General features: G+C 39.9%; 1 protein-coding gene across 1 annotated transcript in view; it reads left to right on the forward strand.

Moving 5' to 3' along the window:
- NELL2 (neural EGFL like 2) overlaps nt 1-22979 on the forward strand; it is a 184210-nt gene that overhangs the window by 62721 nt on the left and 98510 nt on the right. The window contains exons 6-9 of the mRNA XM_072146843.1: nt 3114-3186; nt 3277-3359; nt 11319-11447; nt 13205-13307. Coding sequence (XP_072002944.1) covers nt 3114-3186; nt 3277-3359; nt 11319-11447; nt 13205-13307 — 388 coding nt within the window. The remainder of the gene's footprint in view (nt 1-3113; nt 3187-3276; nt 3360-11318; nt 11448-13204; nt 13308-22979) is intronic.

Consider the following 22979-nt stretch of genomic DNA (forward strand, 5'->3'; position numbering starts at 1 on the left):
TATCCATAAGATAAGGCCTAACTTGCTGATCGGTGAGTGTATCCGTGATGGGACCCCCACAGATCACGACAACGGTCGAAAACCTTTCAGCTGCATAGAGTTAATGGGACGGCCTATTCTCATTAGAAAACAGTCTAAGGAAAGTGGTCTTTTATTTCACTATTATCATTCATATAATACAATTAATATGGACCTGAATGTTCAACTTATGTCCTTGGAAGGAGGATAAGTAAATGGAGAAATAAGGTTAGTTAAGAGCAAGCATTGATATTACATAGAATGCTGTATTATATGTATATAATTCAGATCTGTTATTAAAACTATATTAATGTTTTCATATTATCTACTAATAGTAAGTGTAATTTATAGAATTGAAACCAGGACAGTGTTGCAATACATTATCCTTACCATCATTACTCAGTTGGTAACCTCTTTATTTCCTATTCCATTACCCCAGGGAAAGGCAAACAGAAATAAGTGATTCATCCACCTTCTGTATTCCAGAGTGCTGAGAATAAGATCTTGCACACTATCCATTAATGTCAGTCCTATCTCTATCAAGTCAACTTGCTTTGCTTGTCAAATATAGCCAACACATCTCTGAATATCATTCTTTTATCTGAAAAATGTCAGTATTTCAGCTCACAATTTTCCAGTTGTCACCAATAAAAGCTATTCAGATTTTAAAATGATAGTTAAGCAAAACTGGTGATCATTATCCATCAATGCGTTCTTAAATGTAACCAAATTCTATTAATTCATAAGTATCTAAATACCAGGTTTTTATTTTTTTTGGAATTCATGACAGCATATGTATGATAATTTTGAAAAATATATCACAATTTGCACAATTTGCACAAGACACCCAAATCAGTTAATAATTAACATTTACCATATCTGTTTAATATTAGTACGGTATCTTTTTTTTACATAATGTGCTTTAAATTTTTGGGTTGTTAGAAGGCTAACAAATAAATCAAATTTTTTACATTCTCATGGAAATTCTGGATTTATTTTTAGGAATTAAATTAGTTATGCATGAGCTTTGAAAAATAACTACCACATTGTAAAAACCTATGGGAAGCTTGTTGACCCTTTAAGAGCTTGAAATTGATTAAAAGAAAATAAAGGTGTCATTTAAAATGTTAAAATGTTGTCATTAAAAGATTCATTTAGCCCTAAAATATACATATACACAAATGGTAAAAAGAGAAAATCCATCTCAGAATTTCAGATGGGGATGTTTTAAACCCACAAGTAAAATCTGTTTCCATATTATTGGGAGCAAACTAAGGCCTCATGCACACAACCGTATGGTCTTTTCTGTTCTGTATATATTGCTGTATTCTGGCCATAAATACGGGATGTATTGAAACAGTATGGCAACGTATTGCATTGTATACATACCATATACGTATAAAATACAGTGGGCTGGCAAATCCTTGATGGCTGACTATTGGCCGGCTGACAAAATTTACCTCCCACTGGTTCTGGATACTACGCATATATATGTATTTTATATGTTCCCATTGACTTCTATTGGCCATAAGGAACGGAAATACAATGAAAAATGAGACATGCTCTATATTTTTACATGGCTCACTTACGGTGCGGTACAGTGGACGATACGGCCATGTACATGGATGTACATGGATGGCCGTATTGCCCATTGGAATGTACTTCAGCCATATATACAGCCGTTTTTATACGTTCCAGTGAATGGGGCCTAAGTTGGAGATGATTCCCTGCTGTTAATGCTGCTGTATCAACTGATCCTTAAAGACCTTTCTGCCGCACTCTACATTAATGTCTCATTCTGTTTAACATTCACCATAAAACATTTTATTTTTGGTTTGTAGTCAGGGCTATGGTTTGGGATTTTTGATGTGTGATAATACTAAAATAGCTTTTTCATTCTAATTGTATGTTGTTTCTTATTATTTATATGCCATTATTTGTATTTTTAAAAATATAATCTGATTTTTCTGGTTTACCTTTGCTGCTTCTATTACATTAATTTAACAGACTTAACAAATAGCAACATATCCTTTATTGCGATGCATGAGAAGCATGTCAAACCAGCCTTTTAAAGGGAGACTACTAGATGCCAAATCACCACACAAGTGACACAATCGTTTGTAAGGTTCTTCATGAATTTTCCAGAAACATCTTTCCTGCTTCCTATTGATCCATCATTAGCAAAAAATTTAGTTTTTTTCTCTTTTACAATTTAACAGATAGGGAGCCATGTCTGCTGGTCTACGTATGCTACGTATGCTGTCGAGTAGCATACAGCACTGTAAAAGAAGATGTAGGATTATGGAATTGGGTGTACCACCTGACATGGCTCCATCATTGGTGCACTGATCAGCTAGCTAATTTGCATTAAGATAAAAAGAAATGTTTTCTCCAATGACCGATTACTGGTGAATGCCAAAGATATGTCTGGAAATCTCATGAAGTTCTCTACACAATAATGCCTTTACCTGTGGGGTGATCAAAGCGCTTCCCTTTAATTGTTGTGGTGACTATTGTCTGTTGAATCTAAGGGTTAGATGCCTGGGATCAGAGATATCTCTGATCTTGGGAATGAAAGCTTGGTGTCCTCTGTAATTTTCATGGTTTCCTTTACATTAAGTGATAAAAATTGACCATATATCTTCTCTTTTAAAAGTGTCCATCAGTATGGTTATGTCACCATTTCATTGTCAGCATAGGATATGTTTTATGTTTCCATTAGTGACAAAGTATTTGGCCGTTGCGAAAAATCTTTCAAATACCAAATGCTGAAAATGCACCTTTATATGAAGCCCCTTTTTCTCCAATTGTAGATTTCCTATTTTGTTCTATGGTGGTACTAATTCATTTTATCAATTCTCCTGCCTTGAATTCATTATAAAAGGAAAATCAATATTTGGATCGTTCAGAGAAGGGCAAAGCATGTTATTTTACTTATGAGAAGCTTTCTGTTATGTGCTGCTGATATCTTAATTGGGTTCAGTTACATAGTTGAAAATTGATTTTGTGAAAAAAAAATATTGTACATGACAGATTCTTTTATACAAAGTAGCACACTATGTGACAAAATGTTTACACTGTGTCCTTATCCACAGGGGATCATGCAAGATCTACAGATCGTTATCATGCCACAAGGGTTTATTTCACAGTGTCCTGATCTCAATCGCAGTATGTATATCTGCTTCTCTCCATGTTTTCTACAAGAAATCTGATAACAGAAGTGACATATATCTGATGCTACAATGTTCATTATTTCAGCATGTCCAACATGCAATGACTTCCATGGACTTGTGCAGAAAATCATGGAACTACAAGATATCTTAGCAAAGACATCAGCAAAGGTAATTTTGTTTTTTATTAAGAAAGGGATTTGTTGATTTGCAACTCGTGAATAACAATTCACTTAGAATGCAGTACATATAATTGTCAACAAAGTTGGACATAATTAGGTTGTTTTCCAGCCAAAAGAAAATATTTACTACAGAAATAAATGAGATTTGAGAAAAAATAACAAAGAAGCTATATTTGCTAACCAATCCGGCACTCCTCTGGTTCTTATCCTCTCCGGCCTTCACTTACTGTGGCTGCTACATTTAGTATCAGGATGGAATGTCTAGGGTCCACCACAGCACAAATAGATAAAAATGTTATCTCACAATTTTAAAATTTCTAAAACAATATCTAGAAGAACAAAAATTGAATTACCAATATCTTGGTTTTTAGTCCTTGACCAGAATTCTATGGTCCTGGAGGACTCGAAAGAAGCTTGCTTTTTGAGCCAGGAATACATGCCTACACAGCAGCAGATAGATGACTGGTGGTTGAGGCCCTGCAGCATTAAAATGATTGGACCAAGAGATAGGATACTGGTTGGCCTCACACTGCAGCTATATGTGATCTCTTGTTTAGATGCTGTATGCTGAATATTTGTATGAAGTAGAAGTGTACTCTTTTCCGAAACTATCATGTAGGACTGGGGTCCCACTTAACTTGAGTGCTAGTCTGACCCTGGCTATGGTAAATGTGTTTAATGAAATACAAAAATTACTGGGTGCATAACATCAACTCAACTGAATTTAAAGGTTTTTAGGAAAAATCCTATGAGTAGGGGTAATTGAGGAAACACACAATGGTAAGCAGAGAATATGAAACATGATAAGGGGAGAGTTAACAGTGGTTTGAGGAGTAGGGGTAGTAAATTATTAGCTTTATATAATGATACATGTTGTGAATTTTATGATCGCGACCTGCTTATGTATCAATATTTCATTTTCAACATATTATTTTTTACAGAATGTAATGGTCATGTGTGCATAAATAATGGGATTATTTGTAATTATTCATAGAATTTGCTAGGAAATAAGAAGCGAATAGTCAAGGATGACTAAAATTTAATCTCACATCAGAAAAGTAAAACTAAAAATTAATTTTTTCACAGATTCATGGTTATTACATATTTAAAATTTTGTTCATTTTAAAACATGGTTTTCTCTTGTTGGACTACTATGTACAGGAGTAACACCTGTCAGCTAGTTCTGCAGCCACCAGCGTGCATACATAAAGGATTGGAATGTCCAAAAAAATGGATGATAGACTGTTATGAGACAGTAATATATTCATTGTTCGCTGTAAGGAGAGGAGGTAAAGGATTGAAAAAACCTCATACACTGTGACTCCAGGAGATATTTATAAAGCATTTTGCTGGAGAATGCTAATATACTGAACTATGCAGTAGGAACCATATTCTTAAACTATAGAATAGCAGAAAATTATTTAAGTTAAATAACTCCCTATAATATGGCCTTAAGTTCTTTAAAAAACAACTTATAGATGATTTTAACCCCTTAGCGCTCCGCGCCGTAGCTGTACTGCGCTGCGCATAGGATTTTAGTAATGTCACCACGTCGCGAGACTTGGTGATATCGGGATGGGACTTGGGTGACAGAGGCAGGAGGAGTTCCTGTCTCCGTCACCTGACCAATCAAATCGGTCCCGCCTGATTTTTTTTTCCAGAGCGCCGTAGGTGTACCCGTAGTTGGGTGCACTTAGCTATTTTTTGTGCGTGCCATCTGTGCGGCTTGTCCGTGTGGTTTGGTGCGCATTATTTTTTGTGTGTGCCATCTGTGTGGCTTGTCCATGTAGTTTGGTGTGCATTAGCTTTTTTTTTTTGTGTGCTATCTGTGCGGCTTGTCCGTGTAGTTTAGTGCACATTATTTTTTGTGTGTGCCATCAGTCGGCTTGTCCGTGTAGTTTGGTGTGCATTATCTTTTTTTTTTGTGTGCTATCTGTGCGGCTTGTCCGTGTAGTTTAGTGCACATTATTTTTTGTGTGTGCCATCTGTGCGGCTTGTTTTTTATGTGCCTGCTAGACGGTTTATCCGTGTAGTTTGGTGCACGTTATCTAATTTTTCTAGTGTATGTTCTCTATTTTTTTTGTGTGCAATGTCTCAGAAGACGTACACTGTGTTGGAGGCATATAACATGCTTGCCTCTGACACCGAGTCAGCTAGTGGGGATGATGTCCCCTTTTATCTATCATCATCCTCCAGCTCATCTTCCAGTGACCTGGAAGGACCCCCAACAAGGCGCCGTAGGGACTTCTGCGATTGAAGTGCCTGGGACTTCTGCGATTGAAGTGCCTGGGACTTCTGCGATTGAAGTGCCTGGGACTTCTGCAGGAGCAGGAGAAGTGCCTGGGACTTCTGCAGGAAAAGTGTCTGGGACTTCTGCAGGAGAAGTGCCTGGGACTTCTGCAGGAGAAGTGCCTGGGACTTCTGCAGGAGAAGTGCCTGGGACTTCTGCCGGAGAAGCGTATGAGGCTTCCACTGACCCCACATGGGTAGCCCCAGATAATTATACCCCTCAGGTCCCTGACTTTTTGGGCCATCCTGGAACTAATTTTGACAAGGCAGGGCTCATAGCTGTGGACTTTTTAAAGTTTTTTTTTGATGAGGAGCTGCTGAATGTTATTATATTTCAGACAAATCTCTACGCTGCACAGCACATTGCCCAAAACCCCACTTCATTTTATGCCAAACCCTACAGATGGACCCCTGTCACTGCAGCAGAGATGCACAAGTATTGGGGCATAATACTCCTTATGGGGATAGTAAAGTAGCCTTCAATCAGGAACTACTGGAGCACAGACATACTGTGCCACACCCCGATGTTCTGCATGGCAATGAGCAGGATGCGCTTTGAAGCCATCCATAACTTTTTGCACTACACTGACAACACACAGTGCCCACCCAGAGGTGACCCCAGTTATGATCGTTTATATAAGGTCAGGCCCATTTTAGTGCCACGTTTGCCCAGGCATATACCCCCGCCAAACATGTGAGCATAGACGAGTCCCTGGTACAATTCAAAGGGAGACTTCAATTCCGCCAGTACCTGCCCAATAAGAGGGCAAGGTATGGTGTGAAGATGTATAAGCTGTGCGAAAGTTCATCAGGGTATACCTACAAGTTCAGGGTATATGAAGGGAGGGACTCCACTATAGTGCCCCCAGAATGCCCCCCCTTCCTGGGTGTTACAGGGAAGATAGTGTGGGATTTGGTGCACCCACTGCTGGACCAGGGCTACCACCTCTACCTGGACAATTTCTACACCAGCACTACCCTGTTCAAGTGCCTCTCTTCCAGAAATACTGCGGCATGCGGCACTGTATGCAGAAATCAGAGAGGTCTCCCTAAGTCGCTGCTTGGGCAAAAACTTAAAAGGCACGAAAGTAGGGCACTATGCAGCGACTCTGTATTGTGTGTTAAGTACAAGGACAAGAGAGAGGTCCTTGTATTAACCACAATACATGAGCACACCACCACCCCTGTCCCAGTACCAGGTACCAGTACAGAGACCCCCAAGCCGGACTGTATTTTAGATTATAACAAATACATGGGAGGGGTGGACTTGTCGGACCAGGTGCTTCAGCTGTACAATGCCATGTGGAAGTCGAGGGAGTGGTACAAGAAGCTGGCCGTGCACATCATGCAGATGGCATTGTATAATGCTTTCGTGCTGCATCGATATGCCGGCCAGAGGGGAACTTTCCTGGAATTTCAAGAGGTGGTAATAAAGTACTTTCTTTTTGTAGACCAGGAAGGGCGGAGTGCTAGTACATCTGGAAGCGAGGCCACATCACGTATTGTAGCACTTTTTAGGAGTAGTTCCCCAAACAGCCAGCAAGGGAAGGTCACAAAAGAGATGCAGGGTGTGCTCCAAAAATGGCATTCGGAAGGACACCATTCATCACTGTGAGGCATGCCCAGAAAAACCAGGGTTATGTATGAAAGATTGCTTCCGAATTTATCATACATCCCTGTTGTTACCCTGACGCACAGATTATACATCATGCCGCATGCCGAACCTTCCCTTCTAAGCCCTGCCATGTGCCCAGCCTGTAGATTACTGCCCCGTATGCTTTACCCGGGAAAACATGCATCATGATTTTTAGGGTGTTTGTCTCCCATGGCAGCAGCTGGGCACAAAATGACATAATGGATATTTTTTACTATGCACTATCCATTATGCACTTTTTCAGGGGTCCACCTGTGGGGTTAAAATGCTAACTATACCCCTAGATTAATTCATGGAGGGGTGTAGTTTCCAAAAATAGGGTCAGTTCTTAGGGGTTTCTACTGTACTGGCCCCTATTGGCATCTACAAATCTTTCATGATGCCAAAAAGAAAAAAAAATGTACAACGTCTGTGCTCCAACAAGTTATTCCCTTTTGAGCCCTGCCGTGTCTCCATCCTACAGATTATTGCCTTCTATGGGGTATTGCCCTAACTGGGGTAACCCGCAGAATGATTTTTGATGTGTTTTTCCCCAGTGGCATGAGTTGGGCAAAATACTTTTGTCACTTCAATGGCATATTTAATAAATTGCAATTCAATTGTTTCTCTGCACTACTCACTTTGTATTACATTTGAGCCAGCACCTTAGGGGTTAAAATGCTAATACAAGCCTACATACATTCTTTGAGGGGTGCCCTTTCCAAAATGGGGTCACTACTTGGGGGTTTCTATTGTACTGGTACCTCGGGGGTACCCCCCATTACCAATCTAGTGAAAACAGAGCTTGAAAACCTAAATTGTGCTTCTTTCTTCCTGACCCCTGCCGTGTGCCCAGCCTGTAAATTATTGGTACATGTGTGGTATTGCCGTACTCGGGACAACCCGCAGAATGATTTTTGGGGTGTTTGAATAAAGTGGCATGGGTTGGGCACAGTACATGAGGCAATAAAATTACATTTTTGAGATAAAAACGCAATTTTTACTCTGCACCCTTTATTTTGCATTCAGTTTTGACCAGCGTGTTGGGGGTTAAAATGCTCACCACAACCACCGATAAATTCTTTGAGGGGTCTAGTTTCTGAAATGGTGACATTTTTGGGGGTTTCTATTGCACTGGCACCTCACGGGCCCTGGCAACATAACATGGCACTCCAAATCCAAACGTGTGACAACGGAGCTGGAAAATCAAAATTTCACTCCTTACGTTCTCAGCCCTGCTGTGTGCCCAGCCTGTAAATTATTGTTACATGTGTGGTATTGCCGTACTCGGGACAACCCGCAGAATGATTTTTGGGGTGTTTGAATAAAGTGGCATGGGTTGGGCACAGTACATGAGGCAATAAAATGACATTTTTGAGATAAAAACGCAATTTTTGCTCTGCACCCTTTATTTTGCATTCAGTTTTGGCCAGCGTGTTGGGGGTTAAAATGCTCACCACAACCACCGATAAATTCTTTGAGGGGTCTAGTTTCCGAAATAGTGACATTTTTGGGGGTTTTCTATTGTACTTTTACTTCAGGGGCTCTTCAATTACACTGTGGCACCACAAAATATTTGCAGCCAAATTGGCCTTCCAAATTCCCAGTAGCGCTAACTCTGTTCTGGACATCGCTGTGCGGGGAAACAGCAGCTGACATCCACATGTCTGATATTGCCGTACTCGGAAGAAGCAGGGCAAAAAATTAGGGATATAAATTTGCCTCAAATTCCTTCTGGATGTATCCATTTTAGGGCTAAATTAGAAAGATTGAAATCAAAAATTGAAATTTCATAATTTCCAATCCATTTTCATATGCTTCCGGAAAAATAATTAAAGGGTTAACAGACTTCTTAAATGCTGATTTGAATAGGTTGAGATGTTAGGTTAATAGAATGGTGTTACTTGTGGGGGTATTTAGTACATAAGCCTTTATAGAGCACTTCCAAATTGAATTGATCACCAAAAAGTTCGCATTTTTCAAATTTCAAGAAAATCTGAGAAGTTGCTACTAAAACTTCAAACCTTCTCACATTCATAAAAAAAATGGAAACGTAAAACAAATAATGGATATAAAAAGAAGACCAATGGCAAAAGGTTTCTTTAAAAAAAAAATTTTGGTATCACTTTTTGTCTAAAAAGTATAACATTTGAAAATAGTCATTTTTTTCAAATTTTTCTACATTTTTGAATTTTTACCCCCCAAAAAAGGAACGGATCACCGAAATGACACTACTAACATAAACTACAATGTCCCACGAGAAAACAATCTCAAAATCACAGGGATATCTTAAAGCGTTGAAAAGTTATTACCACAGGAAGAGACACTGGTCAAATTTTTAAAAAAGTACCGAGCCTTAACGTACAAACAGGCTGCGTCCTTAAGGGGTTAAAGCATCAAACCATATCTTATCTTCCAACCTTTCCAAAACGTCCATGACTTTATATCTGTCCCAAATATTTAGAAAAGCTAGAAAAGTACACAACATGTGGTGAGCATTTAAAGAAACAATCCCTTATTTTAGTCTCATCATTTATTATGTGTGCTAGTTATCATCTTTAAGATGACCCATCCATTTTGGGTTGCCTCAAAAAGGTTTCATTGTGTTTATGTATAGGACTTTGTATTGTAAATAATAGTAGCCATTGTGTCTCCCAAACCTTAATTGCTCCTTAGAATGTTATATGTCTTACAATAAAGTACCACATAATGGGGGAAGGGGGGGGGGGATTTATCAAAGCTTGTACGGAAATTTACTAGGATGCAAGGCCTAAAATGATCTCCTCCCATACACCACAAGGGCGTATGGGAGGGGGTCGTATCCAGCGGCAGAATGGGGTATCACAGGCAATAATGCATTTCTAAACCAGGCAGGACTTGGCATAGAACTGCCCCACTGCACGCCAGCTGCCAGGTATATCTGGATGCCGAACCCTTTAGATATATCCGTCACAGTGGGAGGGGCAGAGTTTACATCTTGTACTGGTAAATCCCCCTCCATATGAATGTAACAAGTCAATGATTTTATAAAAATCTAATTCTTAGATGCAGTAGATGGTCTCCTGGGGGGTTTGTTTCCTCAAAAGAAATGACCAGTATGCTGAGAAACAATATTTTGGAGTGAAGTTACTGTATATTATAGACAAAATGAAAAAAGTAGTTCCACCATTGTTATAGGGGGTGTGTTAATCCCTAACACACATTTAAAAAAAAAAACCTACCTACATGTCCATATTATACTGTAAATAGGGCTTAGCTGCCCCCTAGCAACAGCCCTGTGTTGACATAAGATACGGCCACCGCCTCCAAACCCCCAGGAAAATTTTTATCCAGCGCATGCACAGTTCACATATGCTGGCCACCTTGCACGCTAAAACAGGATGGCTGTCGAGCATACCGAGTAGCTTTTATATGAAGAGGACATAGCAGTGCCAGCTTGCTACTGCGCATGCCCTGTAGCCGTCCTGTTCTAGCGAGCAAGGGGGCCAGCTTATGTGAACTGCGCATGTGCTAGCTATGCACGTTCACATTTTCCTGTCGGGTTCAGAGGCTGGGAAGCCTTCTTCCAGGCGCCCAAGCGGCGGTGGCCGTATCTTATATCAACACAGGCAGTTGCTAGGGGGCAGGTAAACTCTATTTACAGTATATTATGGGCATGTAGTTAGATTTTTTTTAAAAAAAACAATAAATTGAAGAAATATTTTTTGTGTTAGGGATGGAATAAACTAAACTCAGTGAGGTGGGAATACCCCTTTAATATATTACATTTATTGTATATGGCTTTAACAATACATGCACTATATCTCGACATTTAATATGTACTGTAGAGTTGAATAACATGTGTTTGTGCATTGTTCTTGCGTTAAGTCGCAATGTATTGCTGATTTAATCGCTGTTGTTACACAGAACCTGCCATTTGATTTGTATATCACAGCTGGCTTTTAACTTTTGTGTATTATTATGGAATTACAGAAAATATTGTTTGTGTCACATATCTTTTTTTACTTGCTTGAAATCTCTTTGCAGCTGTCAAGAGCTGAGCAGAGGATGAATAGGTTAGATCAATGTTACTGTGAAAGATCTTGCACTGTAAAGGGCAATGTCTACAGAGAGCTGGAGACCTGGATGGATGGCTGTAAGAAGTGCACATGCATGGTAGGATGATCTATTCAACATTCATTGATAAAATGCTGTCATTTTGTTCAGGATTTGTGAAAGATGTAGTTCTTTTTGCTAGTTTATTACTATACAGGGAATTATCCAAGTTGGCCAGGTCCATGTAAATAAAGTGCATAACTTGTAATGACAACTAGATCCTAGAGACCCTAGAGATCCTGAATTTCGCATGAAACCATACATAAAATGAAACATTTGCTTTTATGCATAATGAACCAAAGATACCTTGAGAATGCTGTACACTGATGCAGAAACATACCTTGTCTAATCCCTGAATTGAGTTGTTTTGCTGAAAAAAAACAATTATACAATTATGATAATGAGGCTCTGTCGCTCCTGTGGCTGGCTCAGCGCTTCGTCTTTTACCTTAATTATATACGCTGTATTCACTGTGTTGTCCCTGGCATGCAGAAGTAATCAATCACTGCACCATCTCCCAGATCCTGAGTCATCCAGCTCAGGTTGATTAGTCCTGTCTGTACAGTTCAGGAAGCTCCGCGTAATGTGTTTATGAATGGCAGCCAGCAATGCAACCCATCTTTTCCAATATCCAGAATTTTATAATTGTTTTTTGAGCAAAACCACTCGGATCATGGATTAAACAACATATATTTCTGCATCAGTGTAACTAAAGCATTCTCAAGGTATGTTTGGTTTACAATACATAAAAACAAATGGTAGATTTCCTTAAGGAAATGAAAGAAGCAGCTTGATTCAAGGGTGGGCAAGACGGCAGAGGTCCAATATGCAAGAATATATAAGCCTGTTAATCTCCAGTAGCTCATCAGAGGGTAATGTTCATCAAAGAGGGACTAACTTAAAATATGGAACATCACAGACCACAAAGGAATAGTGGAAGACATTGTCAAAATAGTAGACCTCTTAGTAGGCTTCAGTACTTTAATTGTCACAAACTTTTTAAAAGTTTATGACTTCTCTAAACTGCAAATGACAATAAAAAAACTAAGGCACAGGAACAAAATAGTAGTTACAATATCTACCAATCAAAGTGGTGATTCAATTAGTAAAGAGATAGCAACCAGTTGGTTTTTATTAACAATTACCCTATTTTTATATTATATTATATATAATTTTTTGAGAAAAAGAATTACTTGTTTTGTAAAGCGCTGCGGAATTTGATGGTGCTATATAAATAAAGATTATTATTATTATTAATGTAATCTTTTGTTTGCCTGGAAGCATTAGCTTTTGTATACAGGGAAAGCTTTCAGTCATTGGTAGGATGTGCCCCAAGTGCTAGATTTTAAGACACTGGTGCTTTAAATATAGGTATCAGATGTAGTAGCATCTTGCATGCCCAGGAGTTAGAAACTGTGTAACATTTACTAGTATTGTTTTGTTATAAATAAATTAGACATGGTACATGGCATGTTGTCTTAAAAAATAATGAATACATTTCCAATATACTGTGTTGCTGTGTGCTTGAGGGAAATACTGTTACGTTAGCATCTACCCAAATTCAAATCAATGCACATATTGAGTGATGAGAACATGTCTCCTCGATGTTCTCAGAAATAGATATAAGACCTTCCCTGTTGTGTTATTATTTTACATTTTATACAGTATCAGCTTATTGAAATTGTTCTGCAGGAGGCTTCTATTAGCAGCATGAGGCTGGCGATGTAATATGTGACACAAGGTTTAATGTTGATACTATTATTTTCTACAGCTACTTAGAATAATGAGGTAGTAATTTACTTGTTTGTTCTTCACAGAATGGGACTGTTCAGTGTGAAACATTGGTCTGTACTGAACCAACGTGTCCAGCTTATTCTGCACCTGCATTTGCTCCTGGCAAATGTTGTAAAGAATGCCAACGTAAGTGTATTTCCTAGGGCAAGGACAGTTGTCTTTTCTGTTTCCATCTGATATTATACACTGATCATCCTTATTATAATGTTTTTACTAATATTTCCATTCAAAACCCAAATTGTTTTCAAATCATTTACAGCCAGGCAACATAGGGTGGCTAATGGCATCACATAAAATTGGAGGGAATAATGTACTGCCGCTGACAAATATATGTGTATTAGGCTTCTTCGAATAGCAGGAGTGATAAAAAAAAATGGTGAACAGAATAAGCCTAATAAGCCAGGTTAGAAACCTACAAGGTTACTTCTTAGGCTACATTCACACGGACGTATAAAAACGGCCATATACGTACCGTTTTTTTACAGGTTACATACGGCCACATTCATTTCAATGGACAATACGTTCAACCATTTATATTGCCGTTTTTGACACAGGAGTGTACGTACCGAACACTGGCCGTATAAAAATATAGAGCATGCCCTATTTTCTCCCGTATTTCAGTTCTGTATGCCCTAAAAGTCTATGGGCATGTATAAAATACGGGTTAAATACGTGCTGCATACGGATGAAAAACGCCACGTATTTATACAGAAATACAGCCTGTAGATACAGGACTGGAGAAATACATGTCCGTGTGAATGCAGCCTTAATTTGTTTTTTACATAGCTTGTTATTTTACATATAAACAAATTTAGATCACAAGCTCATTGTCAATGATAAATTTAGTTAGTTAGTACTTTGTAATCTACATATGTTTTATCTAAAGAAAACCCTAGGGGAAGTTACTAAACCAATCATTGGATCATGATTGGGGCAGATTGATAATATTGGGGATTAGAGTGGTAATATTCTGCAGTCTTAGGTACATGAAAGTGTGCGCTTTAAAGGCCACAGGCGGTCAGTGCAGTGTATGCACCATGCCACACCACGCCATGACGGAGTACTAATAAGTAGTTTAAAAAATAAGGCTGAACTCCAAAGAAAATGTAAAAAAGTGGGTACTTTATTCACCCAAAGTGTGACATTTCAGATCCTATTCAGGATGTATACATGTCATTAATCACACACTGTATATCACTAAGGTATCACCCCTGCAGGACAGGAGCACCGTACTGGTAAGAAAAACTAAAGAATGAATATTCAGGACTTCAGCTTAAGTATCTTGCTGTAGGATAAAATATTGTAGACTACTATGCTATTCCAACCAGTGTTTGACACAGTCTACAGACTGGTATAATTTTATAGTGTCAGAAGAGTATGGATATGTTTAGTATGTATGTTGGTAGCAATTTGTGGTGTACCTAGCCTTAACCATTTGTATCAGTTATACTGAACTTTACATGCTGAACTTAAAAGGGTTGTCTACTTTCAGCAAATAATTCATATTGTTCGTGCAATTGAAAGTTATAACATTTTTAATATACTTTGTGTAAATTCCTTGCGGTTTTCTAGATATCTGCTTGCTTTCCTTCTATAGAAAGTTTCCATGTTTACTTCCTGTGGATAGAAATCTGTCCATGGTCGTGTGATGGATAGGCAGGAGCAGAAGCCAACAGTATCACACAGCTCTGATTACTTTCTGTGATACTAACGGCTCGTGCAACTGTGTGCCCATCACTCCATGATTCTTGAAATAAATTTCATCTTGGATCACATTTGAAAGCTTTGGGTGCTGTCATTTTTTCAAATACATATTAAAGAACTTGCAACCAGACATTGCAACCACCCTAACTGGGTAATTCCAAACATGTGATGTCTTTGCCCATGAACAATCACATGGCAGGGAGATTGTTCATGGACAGATAGAGATCACATGACCCTCCATTAGTATCCATTTTATGGACAGGAATGTCAGGCTTGCCCCATCACAAAAAACATGAGGTAAAGAGGCCAAGAACTTTAACCTGCTGCATGCAATATTTTTGTGAAGTGAGAGGCAACTTGACAGGGTTGGTTTACTAACAAATGCTAAATTCAACTATTTTCCCTCTCCTGCAGAGTTTTAGATCCTGATGTCTTATACTTAGGAAATATATTTTTTGAATACTTTATGCAAAGGTCATAGTGTAGGCTGTATTATGCCTAATGCAGATCTTGAGTTTTGCATGACAATGTGGTTTTGTGAATACTGGAAAGCAGCATATACATTTATGTGGAGTGTTCCTTTAAGAGTCAGAGTAGAAAGATTCTGCTTTAGAGTCTTTATCCGTGGAAATATATTTGATATATTGGTTTCTATCAATGTTATGGTACATTATCACATTATGATTGATATGTATCCAGCAACCACATAGATGTAAAATGTATCCTACAAACACATATTTTATATTGTCATTTTCAGCTTTTTGTGCATATTGATAAAACTCTTCTTTTAGGAGAATAGAGGTCATATTATGCTGCTGTAATTAACCTAGAAGTGTTCTGTTAAGATATCTATCATAGAAGCTTGAGCGTTAAGTCATGCTGGCAATGAAACAAAAAGGCCTCTCTCAGAAGCAAAGGAAATAAATTATTTACACCGCTGGTAGATTCTATTTTTATCCTTTTTCAAAAATGAATGACGTAGAACTCGCAGCCTTAGAGAAAGCTTCTGGGGGGGGGAAAAGCTGCTTCATCCACGATTTAGGCTGTGAGAGTATGTGGATGGGGAATTGTGTTAATAAATGCTAATCTCAAGTAATTTTACTCAATGTAATAAGTAATTGTATGGGGTAGTGTTACTACTTCAGAACCTATGACTGTGTCACTGCTGAAGGCAAATGATTACTTGTCTGTATGCTAGAAATTGTGCTTATGTGGAAAGATTTACAGAAAAGTCCTCCTCCACACTACTATAGAACGCAAGATACATGCTGCTTTATAGCCCACATAGCACTACATTGTCCCAAGTGGTTTGGTTAAATGAATATTTAAACCTAAGCAAAACAAACGAAACCCATGAATACAAAGCTGCAACCTTACCACAAAAGATATTGAATTTAATCAATGTCCAACTAGACATACACGACTGTGCAAGCCGTTTCTATTACATTATGTCTGGCTTTGAAATTGCATTTTTAGTTATCAAGTAAGCGAATACTGAGGTCTTAGCATGCATCCATTAATTCATGACCCCCATAAGTTAGTCAGGACTGTGAAAGGGTCATAATTATGCCCTTGTGATTCAGCATTAAGCTGATGATGAACTGAGTGGAGAAGAGCCATGCCTTCCTGGTTTCATCAATGTCCTATAGGTCAGAAACATCATCACAAGTAAACTGGTGGGTGGCAGCTGCTAAAGGTATTAAAGAAGGAAGGGGGGGGGTGTTATCATATGCTGGCACTCTGTGCACCAGCGTTTGACTCAATCCAATTGATCATAGCAGTTTCAATGTTACCTTTTACACAAACATTTTTGCCATCCATTTTTACTGACCTGCATTTGTGGATGATGTATGTCTCTATTTTGTGTAATGGATTCTTTCTCACTCCCATTTTTTCCTAGTGCTGTTTGTGTAGCTGTAATCTCAAGTCCTACCCTACTTTTGACTGTTATCACATTTAGTGCCTTCACATGGAAGTCTATGGGTCTCATGATGTACATTGCATTACGGTTTATCCATTTTTGCGTATGTTTTTTTTCATTTTGTTGCTAAGAAACAACATACATGTCCAAAAAAAACACATGACCAAGTTTAAATAGAAGCAAGAACGCAAGGTGTAAAATCTGCTTGGTTTTGGGGTGCCAGTTAATCTTAAATTAACAACAATATTCAATGGATCTTTATAGGGGATTTATTAAGGGTACAATACAGGGAAATATACGTAGAGGGTAAACTAACTAAGGGACAGAGAGACGGTAGGGGAGGAAGTGCTCTAACTAAAGATCTGTATACCATCTTATATACATACACAGGTAGCTTACACACACAGGCCCATCATCCCACCTTCACCACTGATTTGGCCAATCCAATGATGATGTAGAGTCAATGGGGCAGATTTATCAAGCAGTCTGAATGTCAGAATATTTCCAGTTGCCCATGGCAACCAATCACAGCTCAGCTTTCATTTGACCAGTGCTCATGAATATTTTAAAGGGGAGCTGTGATTGGTTGCCATGGGCAATTGGAAATATTCTGACATTCAGATTGCTTGATAAATCTGCCCCAATATATTCTTATCACACAAACTTGCAGGACAAGTAACTTGAGTCTTTGTATCCCACAGGATCTGGGAGAATCTCCAGGGGGCGATGACAAACAGCTGTCCTCAGTGTTGTCAGGATGGCCTTAGCCTCCAGGTGTAATAGCACAGTCCATTGTAATCACATGCAGCTGTCTCTACAATCTCGATTAGGGGCAATGTAGGCATTTATGGCTTAGTTCTTCCTCTGTCCACAAAGACCCTTACACTGTCTCAAGCCACATCATGTCATATTTCCAACACAAGGACATCACTTAAGCCAGCCTCCCATTTTTGCGGTTCCACTGAAAACGATACACGTATCATTTTTGCAAACTAACAAAAATAGGTGCAGAACATAATGTAAAAATGGATCTACAAGCCCCATTTTGTGGAACTAGGAAAAACATTTTTGTGAAAATATTTTGTGAAAATATTTTCTACAATATTTGCGTTGTGTTTTTTTTCATTTTGCAGAAAGTATTTTTTTTTGAAAACTCTAAAGTGTAACCATACTGCTTCAATGAGATTCTTTCTGCAGGAATTTCCCTGACAAATTAAGAGCTCAACAGTATAATTTGTGGATCACGTATTTGAGATAAAACAGGCGCTGCAGTTAAATCATACACTTGGACTATATTTATCACATGATTGATAATTATTATATTGGAGCACTATAAAATGAAGGGTTTCTTTAAACATGTGATTATCCCCAAGTTATTCTGTGGTTGTATTAAATATAATGTAAATAACCCTATTGATTATAAAATATTCAGGCTGGCTTGTGTAGAACATTCCTGCTTGAGTCTGTTTCTTTCAAATTAAGTCTAATCTAATTTTTTTTTTTGCAGACAGAAAGTAGTGCAACCCAAAATACATTGGCCCACGTTTATTAAACGGTTTGCGCCAGTTTTTTGTCCGACTTTGCACTGAAAAGAAAGGCAAAATGCTTGCACATGTATTTATATCCTCTTACTGACATGTGACGCAATAGGACATCACATGTTAGCTGTGCGTGTATGGAGAGGGTTCATGGGCTGAGCCCTCTCCATAGAAGGTGGATATTTTTGTAAATGTATGAAAACATTATAAAACCTATATGAATTTGGTATCCCCGTGACCACACCGACCTAAAGAATAAAGTAAAAGCCATAAAATCCAAGCCCACAAGAAAGTATTGCAAATGCTTATTATCACCATTTTGACTACATTTGGAACTCTTTTCCCGCTTCCCAGTGCACAGCATGGAATATTACATACAATTACTATGAAGTACAATTTGTTGTGCAGAAAACAGGCCCTCATACAGTTCTTTACATGGAAAAATAAAAAAGTTGTCGATTTTTGAAGGTGGGGAGTAAAAAATGGAAACACACACACAAAAAAAGGGCCTCAGCATTTAGGGGATAAAGTGTCTACGCCAGTAAAAAAAATTGCCTCGAGCAGGAAAACATCAATGCTAAAAAAAATGAAGATGTGAAATATTATTGCAACAGTCAGCTAATATAATATATGGAGAGAAAATGACAATCCCTTTCTTTTTAATAGGGCTAAGCCAATCACAAAATTGTGCTGTCAAAATAGAGATTGAACAAATAAGACAAATAAGAAAGGGAACCAGCCTAATATTCCCAGTCCAAAGGGGAATAGCTGTGACCATAGGATAAACTCACCAACCATTTAATGGGAAACCCAAAATAGGTGATGGTTAATACAGTTAAAACAGAACTTTTACTAAATATGCATTAAATATGTAAATAAAATACAATAAACAAAGCCACTAGTAAATAGAGATGAGCGAACATGCTCGTCCGAGCTTGATGCTCGGTCGAGCATTAGGGTACTCGAAACTGCTCGTTGCTCGGACGAATACTTCGCCCGCTCGAGAAAATGGCAGCTCCCGCCGTTTTGCTTTTTGGCGGCCAGAAACAGAGCCAATCACAAGCCAGGAGACTCTGCACTCCACCCAGCATGACGTGGTACCCTTACACGTCGATAGCAGTGGTTGGCTGGCCAGATCAGGTGACCCTGGGATAGACTAGCCGCTGCCCGCGCTGCTCGGATCATTCTGTGTCTGGATGCCGCTAGGGAGAGAGCTGCTGCTGGTCAGGGAAAGCGTTAGGGTGTTCTATTAGCTTACTGTTAGGCAGGAGTGATTCTCAAAGAACCCAACAGCCCTTCTTAGGGCTACAATAACGTTCTACTGTTTTTATTTTAATTTGCATCTAGTACCATTTTGTGAGGAATTAGCAGGGGGACTTGCTACCGTTGTGTTTAGCTCTTAGTGGCACACATATCCATAGCAAAGACCGAAGTGGGAAAATTTAGTAGGGGTTGGATTTCAATTAGGCACTAACTCAGTGTCATCTCATCTGGCATAGTAGTGTGCTTTGATACCTGGCTAGAAAATAGCCATAGGAGAATACAAAGAGCTTACTTACGCATACAGTAGCGTTCTATATATTTGATTTCTGGTTGATCTGCTGGTGGCTGTACTTTCTGCAGTGCATGTACTAGCCAATTCTGAGCAATTTGTAGTGAGACTTGCGACCGCTGTGTTCTGCGCTTAGTGACGCACATATCCATAGCAAAGACCGAAGTGGGAAAATTTAGTAGGGGTTGGATTTCAATTAGGCACTAACTCAGTGTCATCTCATCTGGCATAGTAGTGTGCTTTGATACTTGGCTAGAAAATAGCCATAGGAGAATACAAAGAGCTTACTTACGCATACAGTAGCGTTCTATATATTTGATTTCTGGTTGATCTGCTGGTGGCTGTACTTTCTGCAGTGCATGTACTAGCCAATTCTGAGCAATTTGTAGTGAGACTTGCGACCGCTGTGTTCTGCGCTTAGTGACGCACATATCCATAGCAAAGACCGAAGTGGGAAAATTTAGTAGGGGTTGGATTTCAATTAGGCACTAACTCAGTGTCATCTCATCTGGCATAGTAGTGTGCTTTGATACTTGGCTAGAAAATAGCCATAGGAGAATACAAAGAGCTTACTTACGCATACAGTAGCGTTCTATATATTTGATTTCTGGTTGATCTGCTGGTGGCTGTACTTTCTGCAGTGCATGTACTAGCCAATTCTGAGCAATTTGTAGTGAGACTTGCGACCGCTGTGTTCTGCGCTTAGTGACGCACATATCCATAGCAAAGACCGAAGTGGGAAAATTTAGTAGGGGTTGGATTTCAATTAGGCACTAACTCAGTGTCATCTCATCTGGCATAGTAGTGTGCTTTGATACTTGGCTAGAAAATAGCCATAGGAGAATACAAAGAGCTTACTTACGCATACAGTAGCGTTCTATATATTTGATTTCTGGTTGATCTGCTGGTGGCTGTACTTTCTGCAGTGCATGTACTAGCCAATTCTGAGCAATTTGTAGTGAGACTTGCGACCGCTGTGTTCTGCGCTTAGTGACGCACATATCCATAGCAAAGACCGAAGTGGGAAAATTTAGTAGGGGTTGGATTTCAATTAGGCACTAACTCAGTGTCATCTCATCTGGCATAGTAGTGTGCTTTGATACTTGGCTAGAAAATAGCCATAGGAGAATACAAAGAGCTTACTTACGCATACAGTAGCGTTCTATATATTTGATTTCTGGTTGATCTGCTGGTGGCTGTACTTTCTGCAGTGCATGTACTAGCCAATTCTGAGCAATTTGTAGTGAGACTTGCGACCGCTGTGTTCTGCGCTTAGTGACGCACATATCCATAGCAAAGACCGAAGTGGGAAAATTTAGTAGGGGTTGGATTTCAATTAGGCACTAACTCAGTGTCCTCTCATCTGGCATAGTAGTGTGCTTTGATACTTGGCTAGAAAATAGCCATAGGAGAATACAAAGAGCTTACTTACGCCTACAGTAGCGTTCTATATATTTGATTTCTGGTTGATCTGCTGGTGGCTGTACTTTCTGCAGTGCATGTACTAGCCAATTCTGAGCAATTTGTAGTGAGACTTGCGACCGCTGTGTTCTGCGCTTAGTGACGCACATATCCATAGCATAGACCGAAGTGGGAAAATTTAGTAGGGGTTGGATTTCAATTAGGCACTAACTCAGTGTCATCTCATCTGGCATAGTAGTGTGCTTTGATACTTGGCTAGAAAATAGCCATAGCAATAGGATAGCATTGTTTGGTTTTAAAAACTCAAAAAAAAACAAAAAACACAAAAAAAAACAAAAAACACAAAAAAAAACAAAAAAAAGTTAAAAAAAAAATAAAGTTATAACTCTCATTTTAAAAATGTTTAACCCGAGGGCTAGGGGTAGAGGACGAGGGCGGGGACGTGGGCGTCCAACTACTGCAGGGGTCAGAGGCCGTGGTCCTGGGCGGGGTGAGACACCACCCGCTGATGAGGGAGCAGGGGAACGCCGCAGAGCTACACTCCCTAGGTTCATGTCTGAAGTTACTGGGACTCGTGGTAGAGCACTGTTGAGGCCAGAACAGTGCGAACAGGTGATGTCGTGGATTGCTGACAATGCTTCGAGCAATTTGTCCACCGCCAGTCAGTCTTCCACGCAGTCCACCCATGTCACCGAAATCGCCACTCCTCCAGCTCCTGCACCTCAGCCTCCTCCCCCCCAGTCTGCCCCCTCCCAGGAAAATTTGGCATTTGAACCGGCATACTCTGAGGAACTGTTTTCTGGACCCTTCCCACAGTCACAAACCACTTGTCCGGTTGCTGCTGAGCTATTTTCCGATGCCCAGGTTTTCCACCAGTCACAGTCTGTGGGTGATGATGACCTTCTTGACGTAGTGGAAGTGTGTAAAGAGGTGTCCGACGATGAGGAGACACGGTTGTCAGACAGTGGGGAAGTTGTTGTCAGGGCAGGAAGTCCGAGGGGGGAGCAGACTGAGGGATCGGAGGATGATGAGGTGACAGACCCAAGCTGGGTTGAGAGGCCGGGTGAACACAGTGCTTCTGAGACGGAGGAGAGTCCTCGACCAGAACAGGTTGGAAGAGGCAGTGGTGGGGCCAGACGGAGAGGCAGGGCCAGAGCTGGTGCATCAGCGCCAAATGTGTCAACTAGTGAAGCTCCCGTGGCGAGGGCTCTTGCGGCGAGGGCTAGATCTTCAGAAGTCTGGAGGTTCTTTAAGGAAACACCGGATGACCGACGGACTGTGGTGTGCAACATTTGCCAAACCAGGCTCAGCAGGGGTTCCACCACTACTAGCTTAACTACCACCAGTATGCGCAGGCATATGAATGCTAAACACCCCACTCAGTGGCAACAAGCCCGTTCACCTCCGGCCGTGCACACCACTGCTCCTTCCCCTGTGTCAGCTGCTAGTCAGCCCCCTGCCCAGGACCCTGCCACAAAAACCCCATCGTCGCCTCCACGATCCTCCACAGCATCCACCAGCGTTCAGCTCTCCATACCCCAGACGCTGGAGCGGAAACGCAAATATAGTGCAACCCACCCGCACGCCCAAGCCCTTAATGTGCACATTTCCAGATTGCTAAGCCTGGAGATGCTGCCCTATAGGCTAGTAGAGACCGAGGC

The sequence above is a fragment of the Engystomops pustulosus genome, chromosome 4 (genome assembly GCF_040894005.1).
Source record: "Engystomops pustulosus chromosome 4, aEngPut4.maternal, whole genome shotgun sequence".
Classification (NCBI taxonomy): domain Eukaryota; kingdom Metazoa; phylum Chordata; class Amphibia; order Anura; family Leptodactylidae; genus Engystomops; species Engystomops pustulosus.